General features: G+C 31.0%; 2 protein-coding genes and 1 long non-coding RNA gene across 6 annotated transcripts in view; 2 read left to right on the top strand and 1 right to left on the bottom strand.

Annotated features, from left to right (window-relative positions):
- The window catches only part of LOC103314073 (uncharacterized), a 195757-nt gene that overhangs the window by 134997 nt on the left and 35877 nt on the right, over positions 1-24883 (bottom strand). The window lies entirely within an intron of this gene.
- Positions 9733-11934, top strand: LOC107398280 (uncharacterized). The gene is made up of 2 exons (XR_001575174.2): positions 9733-10330; positions 10516-11934. It is a non-coding gene; the product is annotated as an uncharacterized LOC107398280 (long non-coding RNA).
- On the top strand, positions 17190-18451 carry LOC100141881 (uncharacterized). Its single transcript, XM_008198948.3, has 4 exons — positions 17190-17387; positions 17439-17802; positions 17854-18015; positions 18065-18451. The coding sequence occupies exons 1-4, from the start codon at positions 17311-17313 to the stop codon at positions 18431-18433; spliced, it is 972 nt and encodes a 323-aa protein (XP_008197170.1). The 5' UTR covers positions 17190-17310; the 3' UTR covers positions 18434-18451.

The raw sequence follows: 24883 nt of genomic DNA, 5'->3' as shown, positions 1-24883 counted from the left end.
TTTGTGAATAAATTTCAGTGGCATAACTGAAATGTGAGTCCTTTTATTTTTGCAAACGCTATCATCGTTTGACCAATTGTTGTTTTTCTTTAATATTGTAGTGTAGTTTCAAAAAGCTCATCCCACAGGTTTCGTAAATTATGGACAGCTGGGCTTTGCAATTTTTTAACATATATACAGGGTTATGCACACAATATGTCGAACCTTACAATAGTAATAAATTGCATTTTCCAAGCAAGGTGAGTCTACTGAAAGTATTTTTTGTGTTGTCAGATTTGCGACTGACATTTAACGTTGATATCTTGAGTAAGCCAAAAAACCTATCCATTTTTTGAAATTCAAACAATGACAGTTTGACATTTGTTATATTTGGCCATAAAGTAAATACTAACATAATTTTGAGGTTGGCTTAATATTTACTATAATTGATAATAATTAAAAAAAGATATCTATAACAGCACAAAAAATATTATATATTACTTTTATGAAAATGCAATGTATTACTCACTCACATACTGCTGCTCCTACTCGTAATAATGCAATATAATGTTTTCAACACTTGTAACAGATGTAACTTTTAAAAACTAATAAATACGTCTAACAGCGCATAGAAATCACCATTTTTTTTTCTAAGTAGGTACCTACCTTATGTATATTTTACCTACTTTTTGGTAACTTCACAAAAAAAATATTAAATAATAATGTGCCTTCAAGAAAATGATGTTTAGAAAAAAAATTCTTAACAAAAATTTGCTTACCACAAAAATTTTTTTTTTTTGATTTTACATTTTTATGGTGATATTTTTTTATGATTTTTTGCGCAAAACAACATTTAATTATCGCATGTTTGAGAACCTTATAACAAATTATTTGCAGCGACTTAACGTTAATTAATGAATTTTAATGTTACGAAAATGTAGATAACTTGAAATTGATAATGAAAAAAACCGCATGCAAATTTAAAATTTACTAAAAATATTGTTTTTATCTTTAACATAATCTTTAGTGACTTTTTTTATATTGACAAAGGTAAGTTGAATTTGTTTAAAATTTTGTTTAAAATGCATTTTGTATCGCACTTTACTTTTGTTATGCTCAACATTTTAAGTGAATTACCCTGTATTATTTTATACTTTGCAAAATTACTCCAAACAAAATAAAATACAGATGAACCAAAAATAATGCCAAAAATTTATATATACAGGGTGCTCAAAAACTAGCGCACCAACTCAGTGGTACGTTGTTGAGAAGTATGTGTAGATTACGAGAAAAATCTTGAAAAAATTCCTAAAGTCGTAATTTAAAAAATCAGTAGCTATAAACTTATTTTGTTAACTTCTTCAGTTTTTATTATTCTTTAATGTTTTTATGTTTCACACCAAGTAATCGTTCCCTAACAAAACGATGAATAATTACTTTTAAATTTACTATCAAACTTTCACAGTTTTTTTAAATTAAAAAACAAATTCATCAAAAAAATCACAAATTGTAGATGTGCCAACACTGGGCATCAAACTTTCACAGTTTTTTTAAATTAAAAAAAAAATTCATCAAAAAAATCACAAATTGTAGATGTGCCAACACTGGGCATTATTTCCTAGGAAACCATTTCAAAAATAATTTATTTTTATTGTTGATCAAATTCTATTGAGATCACGACTGTTAGACAACGTTGCCACAATTCATTTATTAAAAATTCGTTATTTACCTTATTACCTTTATATGTAAGCAATTCTCTACCACACACCATTGAGTTGGTGCGCCGGTTTTTGAGCACCCGGTATAATGTTATTAGTCATTTAAAAAAAAACTTGAACAGGTCGACTTATTAAATGCTTTCAGATATTAAATGCGTTTTGAGATCATAGTGACATTTATGATGGCAAACGTTTTTGAATTGTGATGTCATTCTAAGTTTTTTTTAATGGAATCCGACATTTTTGTTTATACAGTGTGTTCAGCAAAAAAAGTAGCAAGACAAATCAATTAAACAAAATTTATGTAAATTAAAAATGCATAGTTTTCCCAAAAAATCGTTTTGAAATTAAAGTCCCAAATTTTGAGAACCGCTGAACTAGAATTATAAAATTTGTGTAAATTTTAATATTATTGACAAAACAGCAGAAGTAAATTAACTTGTTGGTTCATTACGTTATAGTTATATTTCCATTTGTGTTTTGTTATTAAATTTTACGAAAAAAAAACCAAATTTTTTGTCAAGACCGGGATTCGAACCTTCCACATGTTAGCTGATGTTAGCCACGATTTTGAAAAATTTTCAAAACGCCCCTGCACCACCATCTTTATTGTGTTTAATGAAAAAATTAACTGCTAGTTATCTACCATAAGCCACACAGTGGCTCTCAACAGGTGGGTTAATAAAAATTTCTTAAGAAAGTACGCACTTTTTGGAAAAATGACATAAAGGTTTTTAACCCGTCTGATCGTGACAAATTCACATACGAAATATTGCTAAGCCATTTACTAACACCCTTAACTTGAACACAAAAAAAATAACCAAAAATAACCACCCCTTATAAAATAAGCTAAGAACAAATTGATAAAGCTTTTTGTGTAATACTCACAATCACATTTATATTTTTTTCTTTTCTTTTCTTTTTGAATTTATTTTTATAGTTACCAGAAAGAGAAAGTGTGAACTATCTAAAACACCAATTAAAATGTCAATTGACGTTTCAAAAAATTAAAAATAACGTCATTACTTAAAAACAAGTGACGTCAGAAATGTCATTATGTTGTCAAAATGTAGCAAATAAAAAAATTATAACCAACTTGTTCAAAGATTTTTCTTAATAACTTTTAAACAAAAATATGAATTTTGTGCTGAACTGAACATATAGTTCAGTTTGTATACAGCGTGTTCGGTATTTGGACTGCCATCACTTAAGGAGTGGTAAAGGTAACCACCAGGATTCAAAAGATAGTGTTAAATTTTTCCCATATTTCTTCTTGTTCGAAGAATAGTCTTTCAAATTTTCCCAATCAGACAATCTGTTCGAAAATGTTAGAACAGCATTTCTAAGATGAGTCGGTTTGAGAATACACAGCAAGATGGTCACCTGTCTGAGCAATTGAGCATTTCCTATACGAATTTAAGTAGGTAATACTTAAAATTTATCTAACAATAAATTCCTATTGACATGAAAATTATTGTATAATTCAGAAATAAAATTAACTAGACGCCCTCTGGTGATGACTTTTGAACTATGTCGAAAACAGTAAAGAAATTTTCGTAATTCCACATTTAACTGATATTTAATGAATTGTTTAACAATTTTGCGTGTATAGTGTTAATTACTTACAATAGAAAGAATCACTTTAAAAGTACGTGGTGGTAAAAACTAGCGTTGACTTTGGTTCTGTAGTTTTTCGTGGAATAAAGTGTTTATTGTTGGAACTTGAAAGTGGATAAAAAGTGAAAAATATTTAAATTTTGGTTACAAAGTGTTATCAAACAGTTGTCTAATTAAAGATTATAAGTAATGGATCACAGCGAACACAAAGTTTGGCTCAAGAAACCAATAAATTAGTGAAGTGTGAATTTTAGGTTAGAATTTTCCACTGAAAAAATCATGAAATGCTGCGGTAAATCTACAAAACTACAATAAAGATTAACAACTGCTGATACATTAAAACGTAAATTATGCCAAAAGGTAGGTTTTTCAATGTCTTTGTAATAATTTTCCAATAAAGAAAGTGAACCAAACAGTCATTCGTTATTCGTGTTTTCCTCGTCAACTCTCATTTGTCAACATAAGTTTCTTGCATCAAAGATGCAATAATCATTCCGCATAGGCAATGTAATAATTCTGAAGCCCTAAAATTCGTACAACGCTCAAAATATCCGAATAAACATTTTCCCGCCATTTATGGTTACTGTTTTTGACCTAGCTCAGTGGCGCCCCCAACGGTAATTTTACTTCCGAATTGTACTTCACTAAATATTAATTGAAAATTGTTGCCAGATGTGCCAGTTTTTCTTTTTTTGCAAATAGACTACTTGATACATGAAAAAGAGTGATAATAAATCGTGTTCCCTCATTGGCCATTTTAGGTTTTTCTAGTTCTTCACAGCATGATAAAAAAAAATGCAAATTCAGAATAATACTTTTCTGACTCCTGTGAGTTCGCAGTAAAGCGATGCAGTCCATTTACCGAACATGCTGTATTTAATACGATTTAATTATATTTTCGGATAAAAAATTTTACCTTGATATTTTTTATATTTTTTATAGTCTTTGATTACTATTTAATAAAGTTGAATGATGTGTGTAAATACCTTGATGTGTGTATATAAATACAATTAAATTACTATTTTATTGATCTATTTATTTCTTTTATGAAACCACGTTTCGCTTTAAGTATACGTCGAAATCAAAACAAATTATTTCTAATTAATGCAAATCCTGTCTTGCTCGCCTTTTGTGAGATTTGGTTCTGTAATGTTCTACACCTAAAACGAAAAGCGACAAGGTATTGAATAAAAGCCAGCTATAATAATTTTTTACTTCAGCTTATAATATTATTTGTTGTCAAGTCTTACTTATAACATTGTTTCACAGATTCATAAACTGTTATTTTCAGGACAAAATTATATCTTACTCATAAATCTGTGTATCAAAATCTATTTTAAACCCACATACTTTTGCTCGAATCCACATTTCCCTAGGGTGATATGCAGAAATAAACTTTCACATCGGAAATTTGCTACTTGGAATAAAGTTTATGAAACCCAATCTAGATATTCATGACTATTTCTTGCCATTTTGGACATTAATATACTCCTACAAATTACATATCGATCAGAAGTTGCTTAAAGCAATCTTCCAATTATTTCCGAGCTACCCAACTATTTCAAATGCAAGATCCAATTACTTAATATCTTGATTTTTTTTATTTAAAACAATTAATACTTGAAAAAAATTTCGAGAATTTTCGTTTATTTTTTTCTTAACCTAGAAGACAATCAAAAGGATTATGTAGTATGTACATTGCACATAACATGTATATTGCACGTATTAATACCTTAAGACACCAAAATGTATATTTGTTTTACAGCTGAGTCATTAAACTTACTCTAGTTGCCTAGTAAATAGAGACTGGATTTTAGATTTAGATATTCTGAGAATAAACTTAAAAATTGTGTTACTGTGACACTAAGGCCCGGCTGCTCAGTTCGAGCTTAAGCTTTTGCTTACGTAAACTAGGTTTAAATTTAAACCGAGTTTAAACCCTTGTTGTGTTGCTCAGTGGAAAGTTAAGCTAAGCCGGCTGAACTTGTCACTTATAAGGTTGGTAGTACTGTTCGCTTGCGCACTTCAGGTATGAGGTTGCTTGTCGAGATTTTGTTTTGACAGTTCTGATTTTCAAAAGTTGGGTTAAGATGGAATAATGTCATCATTTATGAATATTTTGGTACATTGTAGGAATAATATCGTTATAATAAGATTTTTAAGGTTAAAAATATACCTCAATATAGTTATTAATTACTAAAATGACTTTTCCTTATTTCTTGGAACTTTTATAAAATTATGGTTACTTCTGAAAAAGTGCAATTTATCGTTTTCTGGCTTTTCTTTCAAAACACAGCAATAAATTGATTTGCACAGTTTATTTGTTGCTTTTGTGCATTTGAAGACTTAGGCGTCCTCACTTTTAAAGTATAACAATTTTATATAAATAATTTAACTGTTAAAAAATTTGTGCTGTAATTAAAATCACGTAATATTTACGTAGTTTCGGTTCACGTTCATAAAAACCATTGTGGTGGAATTGACTAACCTGTTACCATGACAACTCATATAAAAGTTAATGCCAAGAGTACCCAATTTCCACCACAATAGTTTTTATGAAAGTGAACCAAATGTAGTATCTAACATCATTCTTCCAATGACTTGAATTTTGCTGCAGCAATTAAAAAAATAACGTTTAATATACTGAAATAAGAATAAGTAAATTATTATCATTATACCTTTTTTTAGTTTTTTTTTAATATAATAACTTACATGCTGTTGCGATGACTCTCCACTCATTACTGTTTTAGCTCAAGTTTATTTGGTTATCACAAGTTTAACTCAAACTGAACTAAAATTTTCTTATTAAAAAGCTGTTTCCGTGCATCATCAGCAAATTCACTATTGAATTCGGTAATTTATTAGTTCTTTATCACTAACTGTTATTAAAAAAGAAATGTTTTCCACATTTCTAAAAGTAAGTAGTTTATGGGCTAGATGGCCCTTCAACAGTCTGTTTTTTTCTAACCTTGTTGGTCTGCATATTTTATGATTTTTCTTAATTGTCGCATATTTATCGTAATGTAGCAGGTGTCTGCTGTTGCATTAAATCCTGGTGCAGTTTGGGCCCATATTTAATTTTTTTCATCGAACGTAATCAAGTATTTTTTTACAATCCAGTCTTAGTTTATAATTTTGAACAATATTAACCAATTTTTTTTCTTTGCGCCTAAAATTGCTACTTCGGTGTTTTTTATTCATCTGTTAACTATTTCAATGAAATTATAAAGTTATAATAATAGCGTTAATATTAAAATGTTTAGCGATAAGCCAATGCTTAAGTGGCTAACATCGACTGCTCAGTTAAACCAATTCTAAACGTTGGCTTAGCCGATATTTTGTAACCGAGCAACACTCGGTGCCAGCTAAACTCATTTTAAAGTTAGACTCGGTTTAAGCTCGAACTGAGCAACCGGGCCTAAGAAAACATGGAAATAAAAGACTGGTAGCTTGAGAATATAAAAAATAAAAAGTTTGTTAAAAGTTGAATAATTTGAAAAAGTTAAATAGAACACTTTTTGGTTTCTGCTTCTCAAATATCACTAAATTGTCTAAATAAAAATAATTTATAAATTTCAAATGCCTAAGTTAATAACTTAAAAGATATAAAGGTTTTTTATCAAATTTGGCACATTATTCAGATTTGTGAGAGTATTTTGCGAAACAATTGAGATTTTTCTGAAATACTTGCGAAACGTTTGAGTTTTAACACGGACTAATTATGAGAATCAATTATTGATTTACAATTTATTCTCTATTTTTAAACCCAAGGGTAAAAGAAAATTTGAACTTTTGTAGAATACAACGAAATTCCAGATGGCTTGGCTTGAAAGTGCAAGATCCCTCCGATATCCCATGACAAACGCTTCAATTGTCTTGCAATTTTCTGTGTACGAGATAAACAAGTATAATGTAATTTTAATATTTTTATTGATCAGTTACTCATTTCTAAAGCAAATGAAATACCAGTGAACCGGTTTTAGGACCGGTCTTTTTCACAGAACGGGATTTTGCCTTAGATGCAAACAAAATGGTCGTTTCTATTTAGTTATTAAAATAATTTCATATTTTGAGAAAATCACACTTTTATTGTATTTATTATAGAAAAACAAAAAATCTTAGAAAAGTAAGACTTTTATACAAATCAAAAATAACAATAATTGTTGAACACTGCAATCTTGACACTTCTACGTAAATTATTTTTTCGTATACTTTATAGAAATTGATAACATTGTTTAACCCAAAACAATTAAGAAAAGTGGGACTTTTCTTGTTAGTAACACTTTGTTATGATATTTTATCACTATGGAAACAAATACTTGATGCGGATAAGTTTACTAATAGGAACAATTTAATTTTTATTTAATATTTTTAAAATCGTAATTTTTATGACGTGAAGTACACAAAAAAAGTGCGTGTTCAACGCGTTATAAAAGTGAGTTTTCTAGCTCGTGTAAACTAGATTCACTCGCTACGCTCATGAATAAATCTGTTTTCACTCACTAGAAAACCATCACTTCTCTTTACTTGTTAAACAATTTACTATTTTTATTCCACAATCAAGACTGATACAAAATTTAAGATAAAAAAAATTGTCAAAAATAATTTAAGATAGAATTAGAGTATACATATTTTCAAAAATTAAAAGTTCAGACATTGATAAAGGACCTTTAATATTAAATATTGAGAAAGAAATTCCGAAGAACCAAGCGACTGTGAAACTGAAAAAACTCTAGAACTGGAAAAAACTGTAATAAATTGAAGCATTAGATTCTAAATAAAAAAATGAAAAGCCAAAAAACATAAAAACTTGAAAACAAAAAACCAAAAAAAACAGTAAGATTAAAATTCTGCCAATCTAAGTGACTGAAAGAGTAAGGATTAAAAAACTATAAACCTGCAAGTAACAACATTAATAAGATAAGATAGAAAACCACAAAAAACTAAAAAATTGAGGAACTAAATAATATGAAATACCGTAAGAAAATTGAAATACTAAAAAGCTGAAATACTGAAAGCTTGGGGAACAAAAAATCTTTAAATGTAGAAGAAAATAATTATGAAATTAATAATTTTGATGTAATAGTTTTAAACTAAGTACTAGTAAAAAATAATCCTATTATAAATTTGTTAAACACAACTGTAGCATGTTTGAAGCTCATTTAGAACAAAAAATTCAATTCATTTTATTTTAGGAATTTAGAAAAAATTATAAGGGTGCCAAATATTTCCATTTTTTACAAAACAAATTTATTTCGAGTTTTAAAATAGTCTTTGAAAACTGCCTGCTAAGTAAGTTCCCTAAAATCACCTCTCTACTAAAAAATATATTTTTGTTAATAGTAAAAAAAATCGAAAATGTGTGAGTTATCAAATTAGTCCCGTCAGCTTTCAAAGATCATTTCTCTGGCAAAAACAAGCCTCACTGGAGGATTTCTATCACGAGGCGCTTAGCAAGCGACAGCTAATTTAAAGCGAATGATAAATTCTAGTTCCACAATCGTCCCTGTTCGCATGAATTTACCACCACAAAAGAATTTATCTTAACTCAATAACAATAGTAGAAATTCACAATTCGACTTGTTTTTGAAACTTGTGCCATCCTTTCGACTTAATTTCCTATCATGTCTACTGGGGTTGACCGAATCATTTGCATAAAGTGTTACATTACAACCCAATTTAAAATTTAGTGACTGTTGACATTTCGTATCTACCTGAAAATATCGACTAGACATTCACTTGCAAAAGTTATAACCACGCAATGCGATTAAATTCGTAATAAAGGACGCATTAACATGACATCCACACCGAAAACTATAAATGCTCCCACATAGTTGCTGGGTTATTGATGGCATTTGGCTCATGAGGGCTATTATTGTGACGGCGAATTCACTATTTAATTCAAATTACTCCCGCTTTAAATTTATGCAAGAACTCAACTTTTTTACATTCGTTTCACACTAAATAACATTCAGCTTAAAATCACAACCAACGAATGTTTCATCGACTTTTGTATAATTTTGTTATCTAAAAAATTCGGAAACTCGAATAATTCGCAATAGCTTGCCAAAGACCGAGAACCATTGCCAATATCAAATATGACGTTTTTGAATAATTGATTAATCAAACTCCGAACAAAATTTTCTCAATAAAGGAGGTAAAATTCGTGACAGTAATTAATTATTGATTTAACTCATAGTGAGGGCTTCTCGAGAGGTGACTGCCCCACGGGATTAACCCTCAATATTGGGTCAGTATATTGTTAGCCTCTCCTGAGAATAAATGTATTGTGAGCATTATTAACAATTGGACCTTTAAAAAACTTGCTTATAAACATTCTCAGTTTGATTCTAATTACTACTTATTTACTGAATAAGTCGCAAAAAACACTTGATGTGAAAATATGTACGAAAATGCCTACATACAGTCCGGGACATTTCTATTTGGACATAAAAAATTTGAATTTTCTGACATTTATACGTGTATTCAGCGTCTATGTGAACAAAAAATTGTTCTCTCTCTCATTCTGTGGTCCTTGAGCTTTAATAACAGGGACATTTTTTAAATTGGTAGCATTAGAAAATGACAGTAAACAGCTGACTGATGTAAACAATAACACAATAACAAAGGAAATGTTATAATTTTAATCTATATAACCAGTGGTTGCTTTAAAAGTGTGTACTAACGGGATAATAACATATTTACGCAAGTATTTTTGAAGGTAGAAACATTACTTGTCATATAACAACTACTCAGATTATATGATGAGACGGGAATGGCACAAAACAGAATTGCAGTCAATGATTGTGCTGGAGAAAGCTGCTGTGACGTACTGACAGTACTGACTATCGCTGGTTATACGACTTGTGCAATTTGTGATATATTTTGTGTGAAAAACTGGAAAACAAAGTGCATAACTGCATAACCTCACTTATCGGAGTTTTGCACATTTTGATGATGGGAATTGCGGTTCAAGTAATTATGAGTTATAGATGGAGCCCACTGTTTACTTCAAAGTAAGTTCACGAGTTTTACAGATACTTTCTTTATGTTTTTGTCTTTTCTGGTGTAGAGGGTTAACTTTTCTATTTTCATATAAAATTCAAACTAAACGAAATCGAAAAGCTTAATTTTGTCATGTTTTTTATTAATTATTAAAAAATTTATTTAAAAAATCACAGATAGTGTTTATAATTTGCAGCTGAAACCTTTTGGGTCCACTTTTTTCGTTGTTATTTCCTGGCAGCCACTCTTGTTTTAAGCAGAATGGGTGTAAAGTTAAAAATAATCCCGTAAAATTGTTAATATAACTCCTTTGCACTGGCATGGCATGTATTTGAAAACTTACGTTTAACAAATACGTCACAAAGTCTCAGCCATCGTCGAAAAATATAATAAGGGCTTTATAACAAGAAGCGCTTTCTGATTTTACTGTGGACGTGTGGAAGAATAGTGTGAAATATTGCGAAAAACCAACTTTTACTCTTGTGTACATTTTTGTACGTCTCTATCTGAGAGTAGTCGTCTTGTATAAAAAATATAGCCTACTAATAAAGGAAATTAAAGTGTTTTTATTTCTGGGTTGCCCTCAATTCCACTTTGCCCTTGTCTGATAATCAAGACACTGATAATGAAATTGGTGTAAGTGCATCGAATACAAATGTGTTGAATAGATGAATAAAAGAGAGACAACTGCTTTTTTCAAAAAGGCCATTTCAAATTTATTCAAAAAGCACAGCCCCATTGAAAAGGGTCCATTCACGATGAAGTTTGGCTTCCTGCATGACATAGGTCTCGGGCACCAATCTCACTGTAAATGGTCTAAATTGGTCTTGCATCTCTAAGACATGGACTCACTGAGAGCGACTTCTGCAGTAGGCTTGAGACCTGCCTGCCTGTCTCGCAACAATCTCTGCATTATGATTCCAAATCATTTTATAAAATGCTGTCAATTACAAGCCATGATATGAGGCATGAGGCCGTCTCAGTGTATGTCTTGTGGTGTACATTGAAACTGTTTCTTAAAGAACCCATTCACAATGAGATCTGCTTCGGTACATGCGGCGCGACAGGACTCAAAGACTAATCCTAAAAGACACAAAAAAACTGACACAGTTTATCATTTTCAGCCATTGACAGCGTTTTCGAATGTTGGTGCAAAGACTTGTCGCGAGGCAGGTTTCAGCCTTCCGCCAACGTCAGTCTCAGTGAAGCCCTCTCAAAGTGATCTCAGCGAAAACCATTCACAATGAGATTGATCTATGAGGCCTATGTCGTGCCGCATGCAGCGAGATATGTCTCATTGTTAATGAAAATAGGGCCGTTGTTGTTTAAAGTCGTTTTTTAAAACTTTTGTGGCAAATTTTACTGATGTGGCAGAGAGGGGGCATGCAATTGGAACAGGACGATGACTACCCTAAAAGGCACTTCGAGGCTTTTATGGCCTTTTTAATGCAAATTTCAACTTTAAACCTGACAGTCATACCAAGGTCAAACATAACCTCAACAGTAATCCAGCAACGGTACTTCAAAGCATTTGAAAGTTTCTCCATTTGTTTTTAAGTGTTCTAGTTGGTACGTTTTGCTGTGCTTTACTGCAATAAAGAAATATTTAAATTTTTATTATTGTTTACATTTGTCACCTGTCAAACACATCAAACAACCAAGTTCCCTAAATTTGAGCTCTTATCTAGTTTTTGTGCTCTATATAGTCTCGCGTCAACGTATGCGCTATGACGTATCTCATATACAAATGTCCCGGACTATATATTGATCTTTTTAAAAGCTATTAATTATTTAACTTGCTTTGTTGTTTGCTGTTTCGTATTGTCTTTGTCAGTTTTGAGAATGGCCTGTTCGAATGAGCTGAAATTTTGCATACATACGCAATTTCCATGACAATGCAATGGGATCTTAAGTTTTAGGTTAGGTTAAAATATTTGATTGAGAATGAGTTTTTTAGTCCTTATTGAAAGAATTAAAGCATCCAGTACCAAAAAATATGTGAAAAATATTGTTTTTTATTTTTGTATGAGTGAGAAATAATTGTGAAATGTCCCTTGCGTGACAGTTACAGTTTCTGCGAGTAGGATTGACCAAAATTTAATGGTAATGCTCATTTGTCTCATAGAGATCTACGCTTTTGCATCTGTACCCACGTTTAACAGTTTGTTTTTCATTTTTCTCCTGAAACAGATATTTTCCACGAACGAGATTTTTCTGAAAGCATTTTTCACTGACGATAATTATTTTAATATAAGTCTTAAAAGACTTAATATTTTAAAAAGGCATGTAAAAATTACGTTTTTAGGACTTGAGTTGTTCAATTAATTGGATTTTAATCTTTATCTTCTAAAATATCTGCATTTTCAATTTCATAAAAATCCGTTGACCATTATCTGCGACATCAGGCTCGAAAGTCTTAGCTGAGACACCCTGTATATTGATGCAGAATTAAATTCTCTACTATTTAGTGAAATAAAACTTGGCATTTCATTAAAGAAATGAGTTATGGCTGCTTAAATTTCTACAAACTTAACTTTAGAAGTTTTGGAGTTTGTTAAATGTTTTTAGAAATTTAAAAGCACCAAAGAAAATACCTAGGCTTCCACTATCAAATCAGCTAAAAAATATTTACAATTTTAAAAAAATGGCAGAGTTATCGATTTTTGAACTGGTAGATGCAATTTAAAAAAATTAGAACCCGAAATATTTTGTAAATGTCTAAATTTAGGTATAGAAAAAACTTCCGGTATAACCAAAAGTGTCACCATCTTGAAAATATTTTCACTAAGCAGGACCTAAAAGATTATGGTTGTGTACAAATATTTAGATGACTATTATTACTAGAACTACCAATATTTCTAATGTGGAGTTTAGACGGAACAGTCTGTACATGTCTTCATTTCGTACGTCATGTTTTACGAGTTCACAACTTGTATTTTTGTAGAAAATTTTGAAAAATAGTATATTATTATACGCGTTTTATAAACGTCCTATGTGGCACAAATGGTTTTGGAGCACGACGAAGGAGTTCTCAAATAGAATGTGTGCCACAATTAAGTCTTATAAAACGAGTGTAATATACCATTTTTTCTACTTTCTATTTTTATTTGTTTTTGTTTAGTTTGACATATCAAAATCAGTTCAAACTATTTCCTCTTAATTTTGTTAATTATTCAGGCTTTATCAATAAACGACTTGATGTTGTTGACAGATCACACAGTACATTACAGTGATAACTGATCACACCTAGCCCAGCACTGCCAATACAATTCCTAAAAATTTACTGAAAATAGTTGCACAAAAGTTCTCTTTGTGAAACTATTTTCAGTTTCACAATGAACAATTTATGAAACCGAAGTAGAAAAAATATTTTAAAACACATTTCTACTTGAAGAAGACTAACCAAATTACTTGTAATAAACACTATGAAAGTTATTTAAGGGGCATTCAACGTTTTGCACAGCTTATCCAATTTTACAATTACTTTAAAACCTGTAGATATTAGATTTACTTTTTCACGTTTTCAGACTAAACCCACTGATTAATTGAGTGTTTTAATTTTTTTTATTTAATTGCAACTAAAAAATCTGCAAAACAAATTGAGACACTAGTGACTTTAAAATCACGAAAAATATAAGAAACTTTTAAAACCAAAAACTTGGACAAAGCAAAAAATATCAAGAATAAGGATTTCATTTTGAGTTCTGTATTTTCAGGATTTTTGAGGATTTTGATTTTTTAGGTTTATTCTGTTTCAAACTTCGATAAAGTTTCACTAAGGAATTTTATGATTTTAACAACTACGGTTTTTCACATTTTGCTTTTTTTTTAATTAATATTTTCAGGTTTAGTTTGTCATATTTTTAAATTTTTCTGAAATTTTTAATTTGAATCCATCAGTTTTTCAATTTGATTTTGTACTTATTCTAGATAGATAATTTCAGTTTAATTGTCAATTAATTCTCGATTTTTACAAAAGTAAAATTTTGTTCAAAATCTGAATTTGCAAACCAAATTTTCAAGTACCTACAATCTAGAAAAATAATTAGAAAAGTAGAAAAATAGATAACAATTTACCTGGTTATTTTTAAGATTCAGAATAATATTCGGGTTTTAGATTTTTTAATAGGAATATTGCTCTATTCATTTTTCTAATTAGCTTTGCAGACGTTATTTATTTCTTTTGGATGTAAGTTTCTTTCTCTTAAGAAACCAAAAAAAAACAAGTTTTATTGAACTACGGAAAACACTTACTACAAAAATGGAAACCATTTCTTCACTTTCTAATTTTAGTTATTTTGCCTTAAAGTTGGAATGATACACATCATTTAAATCGCCTCGCGGTCCATTTTTAAGATCAAATGGTTTACATGTGATGTACTCTTCTAAACTTGGCAAGATTTTGAACTTCAAACATATTTACTATTATTAATTGCCATTGCCTTTTTTATACTTGGGTCTTATGTTTGTAGTTTGTAATTTGACTTTGATCTGCTTACTTTACTGTTTTTATTTGCATACGTCACCAACGTTATAACTTTTAGGACTGAGTAACATAGATAGTAGTTGCATGTTGTATTTTTTAACCACAGAGTAAATAATCTACTGTGCCTAAGCATTTTTACTTTTAGCAATTTACCAACTGATAGTAATGTAAATAATTAGCAATTGTTTAGAAGTATAATAAAGGAAGAATATTAAGAATATGTAATGAATCACAGTCAGTATCTATTTTTAAGACCTGAAAGTTTTGAAGATCGATGTTTTTTTGTAAAATACCAAAATGGGAAGACCGTCACAATGATGTTCTGGTTATGCAAGTTTTCTGGAATGTATATAAAAGTAAATTATTTGTCTCACCACTTTCAGCAAGGTTCAGCTTCGCTACATAATCCAGGTACTATGCATTAACTCACATACTTTTAAACTCGGATACATTTCAATTTTATAGAAAATTAGCTCATAACTATTATTCTATTTTACATCTAAAGATTTTTTGTTTCTTAGGCTTACAGTATTTCAGCTTTGTACTTTCTTAATTTCCCCGTAGTATATCATATTATTCATCATTTCCTCAATTTTTCAGTTTTTGTGGTTTTACTATGCTATCTTATTATTTGTTCTTACTTGCAGTTTCATCGTTTTTTAATTACCACTCCTTCAGTCACTTAGATCAACAGAATCATAATGTTACTGTTTTATAGTTTTTTGTATTTAAGTTTTAATTCTTCAGAATTTCAGTCTCAATATTTTTTAGTTTTTTATCGTTTTAGTTTCTCAGCGTTAAGGTTCAGTGTTTGAACCTTTAAGTTTTGAAAATATGCTTACTTTAATATCATATTAAATTATTATTTTTTAAGTTAAAACAATTTTTGTATTTTATAAAATTTTTGCATCAGTCTTAATTTTGGAGTAAAAAAATAATTTACGTAAAAGTGTCAAAATGGCAGTGTGCCCAATTTAATTTTAAAAATTTATTTATTTTAATTATTATAATAGTTGTAATTATTAGTTTTTCTATACCGACAGTGTAGATTTTAAATAGCTGTGTGAAAGCCCTGCTTTTCGAAGATTCTGGGTTTTTGTATAATAAATTTTAAAAAAGTGTGTTTTCACCAAAAAAATCAAATAATTTCAAAAACTAAGTAGAATCAACCATATAATTCGCATCCATGGCAAAAATTCAGTTCTGTGGGAAAGACCGGCCCTAAAACCGTTACACTGGTGTCTCATTTGTCCCAAGAATGTACACAAAAAATTGCAAGAGGATCATTGGTGGAATATTGCACTGCCAACTGTAAAACAGACCAATCGTAATACGTTCAAAACTGAACAAAAATTGTTCTTTGATTATTTTGTAAATGTTGCCCAAACCATCTGGAAATTCGCTGTTTTCTAAGAAAATTTCAAGTTTTCGTAATAGGGTCCGAAATCATGGATAAACTGTGGATTTATTTGTTTTTGGTAAAGATTAATTCTCGCAAATAGTTTGTGTTCAAATTTAAAAATTTCGCAAGTTTTTCAGCAAAAACTCAATTATTTCGCAAGTACATAGCCCTAACACCTTCAAATATAAGAACAAAATGTTTCAATATATGAGCTTTTCACTGTAACGTTTTAATTTAATTTATGAAGGAAAATAACCCTGTAATAAATATAAACCCTCTTTAGTTTATTTAAGATGGACTCAAAGTTGATTTATGTACTTTCTTCCAAATTACAATACAAGTGTTTTTTAATGCTTTATTTGTTCGTTCAATTTCCAAAAACTGTTTAGAGAATTGTTTTTTTTTTTTAATAATGTACACAAAATTGTTAATTAATAATAAATAATTAATAATTGCAAATTTTGTTTGAAATTTACATGCAACTGGAGTTAATCATTTATTATCATTAAAAAATATCTCATTTGCTACTGTCAAATTATGCCATGCCATCTCCTCCAGCAGATTGTTGTCGAAAAAAATGCGTAAAGTAATTTTTTTTCTACTTTGGTTTCACAAATTGTTCATTGTGAAACTGAAAGTAGTTTCTCAAAGAGAACTTTTGTACAACTCCTTTTAGTAAATTTTTGGGAATGCGCAGTGCTGGGTTGGGTGTCATCATTCTTAAATCTAATTTAGTGTGGGATCTGGCAACAGCATCAAGCCTGGATAATTAATAAAATTAAGAGAAAATAATTTAAATAGATTTTGATAAGTTAAACTAAACAAAAACAAACAACAAAAACAGAAAGTGAAAAAAATGGCTTAATTGTGTCACTCCTGCGTCGTGCTCCAAAACCATTCGTACCACAATAGAGCGTCTTATAAAACTCGTAAAATAATATACTATTTTTATTAATTTTTCAGTGTCTTGGTTGGTTTTGGATTTAAAAATGTCACAGTAGTGACATTTTAGTTTTAGCATTAATGTTCACTTAGTGTAGTTGTAGTTTTGCGCCTATTTTTTTTACATTTTTTTCTAATTTTTTTGGATACCGGTGAGCACAATGTGGCCTTCTGTAACCCATCCGGAAAAATCCATCGGAGATTACACAATTTCTAAACAACAAGTGCAACCCGAAAAGTTAACTGTTACAGACTGTTTAAAATTGAATAAATTTCTATTTGTTTTTAGATATTGGCCCCTTCTCATAGGTCCTGACATAACACTTCGTCGTTTTCGCAGCAAATTGTTACAACGTGAACAACAATTGGAAAACAAGAGACAAAAATACCTAGAATATAGGGTCGAATTAGATGCAAAATGGGCCGAAATAGAAGCCGAAGGAAAAATGTTGCGATCGAATTTTAACGCCTTTAATAACTTCCTTATAATCAATGCTGAAAAGAGAAAACGAACCATTGAAACTATTGCCGATCTTAAACAAAATATAGTGAAAAGAGAGAACGACATTGAAGAACTACATTCGAAAATCGAGTTTATGAAAGCTTCAAAAGTGGAATTGGAACGTGAAATTTCCTCACATTTAATTTTCGAAGTAATTTTTGTAAAGCAATTTTGGTTAAACTTTGACCAATATTTTTTTTAGAAATACTTGAATAGTTTCTTGGATATTTGTCACCAAAAAGACGGTCTCAGGAGTCCACACAACATCCTCGAACGTTATGAGTATTTCACAGAAATTAACAAACATCTAGCTGAGAGACAACAAGAACTCTTCATTAAATTACAAACTTCCAAACTTGAACTTGTACGAAAATATTTTGGTTTTGAATTTCCTTAAGTTGACAAAATTGTAGAGTCGCTTTCGCGAAGTGAACGAAACTATTTTGCTTGGTCTTCACACCCAAGCAGCAGGTCTTCAAGGGCGTTTTGAAGAAGCAGTAAGAAAGTCGCGACAACTTGAAACTTTAATTGCAACAATCAAACAACGAGCCCGTGATATTTACAAGGATATGTCTTTTACCAAAAAAGCCGTCTGGAATTTGTATTTGTTGATGTGCAAGAAGAAGGGACTTCCTATCAGACTTCGCAAATACGAGGTGGAACAACAATTGATTTTTATCAGTAAAACGCTGAAACAATTCGAGAAGCTTATTGAATGGTACAAGATGCAACAAAAAATGTCGGTCAGGCTGCGAAATATCAAACGGTTAACCAAAAAATAGTAATAAATCAACAGTGCACAAAATTAATGATTCTCTTTATTTATACTACTATTACTACCTGCTTCACCTCTTAAATATGAAAACATATTTTAGGTGATATAATTATGACCATACTTTTGAAAATAAAGTCCCACTTACGATTTTACTCAAATTACATATTAGTAAACTAATACGTATTATAAAGTCTACTCAGAAAATCATAGATGCTATTTAAAGCAATGTAACAGACACCATTATTTCTTCTGGAGCTTTAAATGAACATTTTTCCAATCACGTAATTATATACAGGCTGAATGAATAATAAACTTTCAACTTTTTGCGTTTTGGCACACCCTGTACATTATCTGTGCGGTCTAACAAAAAGTCGACTATTTGCTAAAACTACAAGATATTCTAAGCTTTTCTGTCGAAAATTTGTCGGAAAATACTCATTGGCGGCTTCACAGCGATTTTTTAAATGTGGGTTGTTTTTAGCACAAAAAGTTGAATAATTCCGAAACAAAAAAAGATAGGCCTGTAATAGTTTATACAAAGTACCATTATTTTTTACATAGAATCTAATTATGCAAAAATATATAGGTGTTCCATTAAAAAAACATAACTTTGGTTGATCACCCTGTATAACAACATCCTGTGTAAAATATAAATATTTTTAGTTTATGGACTTTAAGTTGATCTATCGGATAATAAAAACGACATCGCAATATTTTCAATAGCAAAAAAGTTATAGATCGATTACGCACCCCTGGGTCAGCCTGTATAGTACTGTGATGATCGCGGTATTTAAAATTTTTTTTTATTAACCAGCGCAAAATATTCGGAGTCAGTTTAAACGTTTAGTTCTTTGACAATATTAATTCAACTTCAATTCAAAAGTTGCAACAAATTTTAATTTAACTTATTTATTCCTTTGTTAGCATTAAAATGTTTAGAAAATTATCGTTCCCACGAAACTTTCCAAGAACTGTTAAAAACGTTATAAATCGCCAAATTGGGTGGTCGAAAGGCCATGTGTTTTAACAAGTGGATATGCAAAGATATGGGGGTTGGCGACGGCCTGGCTCTGCACCACAGTCGCCCAGCTAATCCAATGATTTTCTCACAAAAGCATAATTAATTTACTTTCGTTTAAAATAGCCAAAATTTATTGATAAACCTAAAATTAAATCCAAAATTTTGTTTAGAAATTAACTAGTCACGTTTCAAAAAGAAAGGAATTTATGAGCCAATTTAAGGCACGTTGATGATCAGTAAACAACTCGAGAAAGAATCAAAATTTCATCTTATTCAAAAATTCCCGTAACGTTTCGTACCAAAAAGTTGAGTCTTTATGCAGTGTACTCCAGTCATCAAATAAAATTGAATAATTTATTTTATTCGGCGTAATTGTTAACAAATTGTTGCAAAACTTCAAGAACGAATTGGTCGATTGAAATTCATGTCTGTTAACTAGATTAGTATAGCCAAAACGACGTTGGGCAAGTGCCGCTTGAATAGGGGGTGTTGACAAATTCGTTACAGAACAGAGCTTTTTAAAAGAATATCAAATTACAAGCACACATGTGCATTCCTTATAAGAAATTGCAGCGAAATTAACGTTTTCTTTGTTAAATCAACATCAGATCACGAAACCAGTAGTTTAGAAAAACACGCGAAATTTTTCTGAACATTTTGATGTAAAATTTAACCCTAATATTTAAGGCGCAGCCGTCGAAATTCGGATGTATAAATCATTCTATTTAATTAAATTATTGTAAGCAAAAAAATTGCATGACACGATTGCTGCCCGTTACTAACATAATCCTAAGAGGAAAGTAGACAGGAAAATCCCTAAGGAAATTGGAGAAAAACGCGGAAATGTTAAAATAGTACCGGTGTAGTACTGGGGGCGACATCTAACAAGGGGTAGTACGACCAAAATTACAGTTTCCTCACGGGGTTCTTCCTTATATTTTCTGTGTTATTTAAACAAACAAAATTTGTTGTTACACAAAATTCATTTCATTGTGTTCCCAAAAACAACTTCAGACCTGACAACAACCAATTTTGGAGTTTAATTTCTCTTTCAGGATATTTGGGGAAATTCCATAGCGTTCTTGTATTGTATTCAGTTCAGATCGACGATTACCAAATTTAATGTTTAATTATAATGAAATTGTTAATCGGAAAACACCCCAGCTGTTAATTAATAATAATATTTAGAAAGTTAAACAAGGTTTGATCAAATGCCAAGACATCATAAGAGTCAAATTTGCAAAATTTCGCATATGTGGAAACTACTTAACAAGGGTAGTGGGGTAAGCGAGTTAGTGTAGCTTACGCAAGATGAGCCCTTGACTTTAGGAGGGATTCGATTTTTGACGGTCTTTCGAGGTAGTCGATTGTCGTGTTGCCCTTTTAAATTTTTATAAATTTAAAAAACATCTTCGTTTACCTTTTAGTGCGTCTAAATTGTACTAAGTGCATTTAAGCGTAATTTTAAATTAAATTAATTTAAATTCTTGAATTAAGTGATAGCGTTAGTGATTAGTGAGTAAGTTAAAAACGAGACAAGTTTAGTGTTCGTTCGATTAGGTAGTGCTGCGAACTACAACACCTGGGAAGCAGCTAACCCCCTGCGTTAGGAGGATTAAAATTTCTAGGTAGGCCCTCAAAAGGATTAATTAATTTTTTATTCATTTAATATTATAATATTAAATCATTTAAGTCATTTCGAAATAGTGATCATTATCATTCATTTCATAAATTCTCTCGTAACCACCAAGTTATTAAGCATCGGAAATGCCGAAAAGACCAGTAATTATTTAAATTCTTGTGCTTCGTCTTACGTCAGCTATATAAATTTTAAATAAATCATTTTCAACTTAAAATAACTCGCAACAAACAATTTCATATTTTTCAATTCAACCATCCCACCTTTAAATTACAATATTAAAAGTTCTTTATATTCTTTGCTTCTAACTTCTAAATCTGTTACGACAAATTTGAGTGAAACGGCATCAAACAAATATTCAACTACAACAAAAGTCTAAATCCAAAACCCACGGTGCTATTCAAACTGTTGTACACAGATAATTTAAGGTTGCATACACCAAAATATTACGAAATAGAAGGATTTGTTGCTAGTTAAGGATAGGTTTAGAGTAGAACGATTTCTCTTCCGCAACGCGTTAGGCGATAAAGCAAAAGAGTGTTTCTCTTTTGCGTCCAGATCAGAAATTACAGGCTCGTGAGTTGGCCATCTTCATGGGAAGAGTCGTAGTCCCCGGGGACGCTCTTCCCCAACTTTAACAAGGTCTAAGACGCGGTGGCAGGTCGTAGTTTCCGCCCGTTGTACTTAGAATGGACGTTGTAATTCCCGTCCCAACGGCAAGTACTTCCACGTACTTGCAGGCTACTACGGACGATCGAGCAGACATAATCATCCGTGATTATCTGTAATAAACTGATATCGCGACATGGCAAAGTTCTGCACAAGTCTTTGTCAAAGCTCGTGGACGGAAAACTTTAGAGAGAAATTACTTCTACATTTATTCAGATTGATTTGTAAAAGCTTGTATGTCCGGGTTTTATTCGTAATTCATTCTAGGTGTTGATCACCTGACTTTTACCGGAGACGGAATTTCGGCACTAGGGCGCAAAATTCAATGCGATGCACGTATCAAAGATTCCGCGAGCATGTTATAATCCGCCTTTGGTACAAGTAATTTAGAAACGCGTTGTCAATTGCCTGGATCCTATGAGTTCGAGCAATATCATCTGAAACGTAGGTTAATTTATTTGGACATTATCGAATTAAATTAATTCATGTTAAATATTAACGTCATATCATATCAATAAAACTTTTTCGTATCACTCAGCAACTTCGAAACTATTTACTTGGAATTTCAAACGAATTGTGGTTACGACTCTGAGATATGTTTTGACGACATTACTATACAAAAACAAATAACAATTGGCCAAATTTGATCAAACTTTCATAACCATTGATTATTGTAATCCATCCAACGGAATATTCATTATTCTTGTAATAAATAACTTTGGAGGAAACTTGTGGTTTAAATTTCTTCTCCCATGCGTTTTGACACTACTTTGAATCCGGACTTGCGTTACGGATAAATCCGGAACCCTTTCTGATAAGAATTAAGATCAAATTACGATATCATTATAAGAGTGACTTCGTACATCAAAACAACACAACGTAGGTAAGTGAAATGATCATGTAGCGTATCAATTAACTAGACGAGCCAAACCATTTCAAAAAAAGAAAACAAAAGTAAAATTCAAGATTAATTAAATAAATCAATTAAAATAAGTTGTAAATCATTTAAACATCGATCAACCATCATCAATCACAGTCTCACTACATAGTGTAGCTTACGCAAGATGAGCCCTTGACTTTAGGAGGGATTCGATTTTTGACGGTCTTTCGAGGTAGTCGATTGTCGTGTTGCCCTTTTAAATTTTTATAAATTTAAAAAACATCTTCGTTTACCTTTTAGTGCGTCTAAATTGTACTAAGTGCATTTAAGCGTAATTTTAAATTAAATTAATTTAAATTCTTGAATTAAGTGATAGCGTTAGTGATTAGTGAGTAAGTTAAAAACGAGACAAGTTTAGTGTTCGTTCGATTAGGTAGTGCTGCGAACTACAACACCTGGGAAGCAGCTAACCCCCTGCGTTAGGAGGATTAAAATTTCTAGGTAGGCCCTCAAAAGGATTAATTAATTTTTTATTCATTTAATATTATAATATTAAATCATTTAAGTCATTTCGAAATAGTGATCATTATCATTCATTTCATAAATTCTCTCGTAACCACCAAGTTATTAAGCATCGGAAATGCCGAAAAGACCAGTAATTATTTAAATTCTTGTGCTTCGTCTTACGTCAGCTATATAAATTTTAAATAAATCATTTTCAACTTAAAATAACTCGCAACAAACAATTTCATATTTTTCAATTCAACCATCCCACCTTTAAATTACAATATTAAAAGTTCTTTATATTCTTTGCTTCTAACTTCTAAATCTGTTACGACAAATTTGAGTGAAACGGCATCAAACAAATATTCAACTACAACAAAAGTCTAAATCCAAAACCCACGGTGCTATTCAAACTGTTGTACACAGATAATTTAAGGTTGCATACACCAAAATATTACGAAATAGAAGGATTTGTTGCTAGTTAAGGATAGGTTTAGAGTAGAACGATTTCTCTTCCGCAACGCGTTAGGCGATAAAGCAAAAGAGTGTTTCTCTTTTGCGTCCAGATCAGAAATTACAGGCTCGTGAGTTGGCCATCTTCATGGGAAGAGTCGTAGTCCCCGGGGACGCTCTTCCCCAACTTTAACAAGGTCTAAGACGCGGTGGCAGGTCGTAGTTTCCGCCCGTTGTACTTAGAATGGACGTTGTAATTCCCGTCCCAACGGCAAGTACTTCCACGTACTTGCAGGCTACTACGGACGATCGAGCAGACATAATCATCCGTGATTATCTGTAATAAACTGATATCGCGACATGGCAAAGTTCTGCACAAGTCTTTGTCAAAGCTCGTGGACGGAAAACTTTAGAGAGAAATTACTTCTACATTTATTCAGATTGATTTGTAAAAGCTTGTATGTCCGGGTTTTATTCGTAATTCATTCTAGGTGTTGATCACCTGACTTTTACCGGAGACGGAATTTCGGCACTAGGGCGCAAAATTCAATGCGATGCACGTATCAAAGATTCCGCGAGCATGTTATAATCCGCCTTTGGTACAAGTAATTTAGAAACGCGTTGTCAATTGCCTGGATCCTATGAGTTCGAGCAATATCATCTGAAACGTAGGTTAATTTATTTGGACATTATCGAATTAAATTAATTCATGTTAAATATTAACGTCATATCATATCAATAAAACTTTTTCGTATCACTCAGCAACTTCGAAACTATTTACTTGGAATTTCAAACGAATTGTGGTTACGACTCTGAGATATGTTTTGACGACATTACTATACAAAAACAAATAACAATTGGCCAAATTTGATCAAACTTTCATAACCATTGATTATTGTAATCCATCCAACGGAATATTCATTATTCTTGTAATAAATAACTTTGGAGGAAACTTGTGGTTTAAATTTCTTCTCCCATGCGTTTTGACACTACTTTGAATCCGGACTTGCGTTACGGATAAATCCGGAACCCTTTCTGATAAGAATTAAGATCAAATTACGATATCATTATAAGAGTGACTTCGTACATCAAAACAACACAACGTAGGTAAGTGAAATGATCATGTAGCGTATCAATTAACTAGACGAGCCAAACCATTTCAAAAAAAGAAAACAAAAGTAAAATTCAAGATTAATTAAATAAATCAATTAAAATAAGTTGTAAATCATTTAAACATCGATCAACCATCATCAATCACAGTCTCACTACATATATATTTTTATTGGTGCCG

This window comes from Tribolium castaneum, chromosome 4 (assembly GCF_031307605.1).
Source record: "Tribolium castaneum strain GA2 chromosome 4, icTriCast1.1, whole genome shotgun sequence".
NCBI classification, from domain to species: Eukaryota; Metazoa; Arthropoda; class Insecta; order Coleoptera; family Tenebrionidae; genus Tribolium; species Tribolium castaneum.
This window is presented reverse-complemented; position numbering and strand designations above follow the sequence as displayed.

Excerpts from the sequence above, each read along its gene's own strand:
- LOC100141881 (XM_008198948.3), top strand. The coding sequence starts at position 17,311 with ATGTGGCCTTCTGTAACCCATCCGGAAAAATCCATCGGAGATTACACA. Across the intron at positions 17,803-17,853 it reads CCTCACATTTAATTTTCGAA|AAATACTTGAATAGTTTCTT; the intron begins GTAATTTTTGTA and ends TATTTTTTTTAG. Across the intron at positions 18,016-18,064 it reads AAACTTCCAAACTTGAACTT|AGTCGCTTTCGCGAAGTGAA; the intron begins GTACGAAAATAT and ends ACAAAATTGTAG.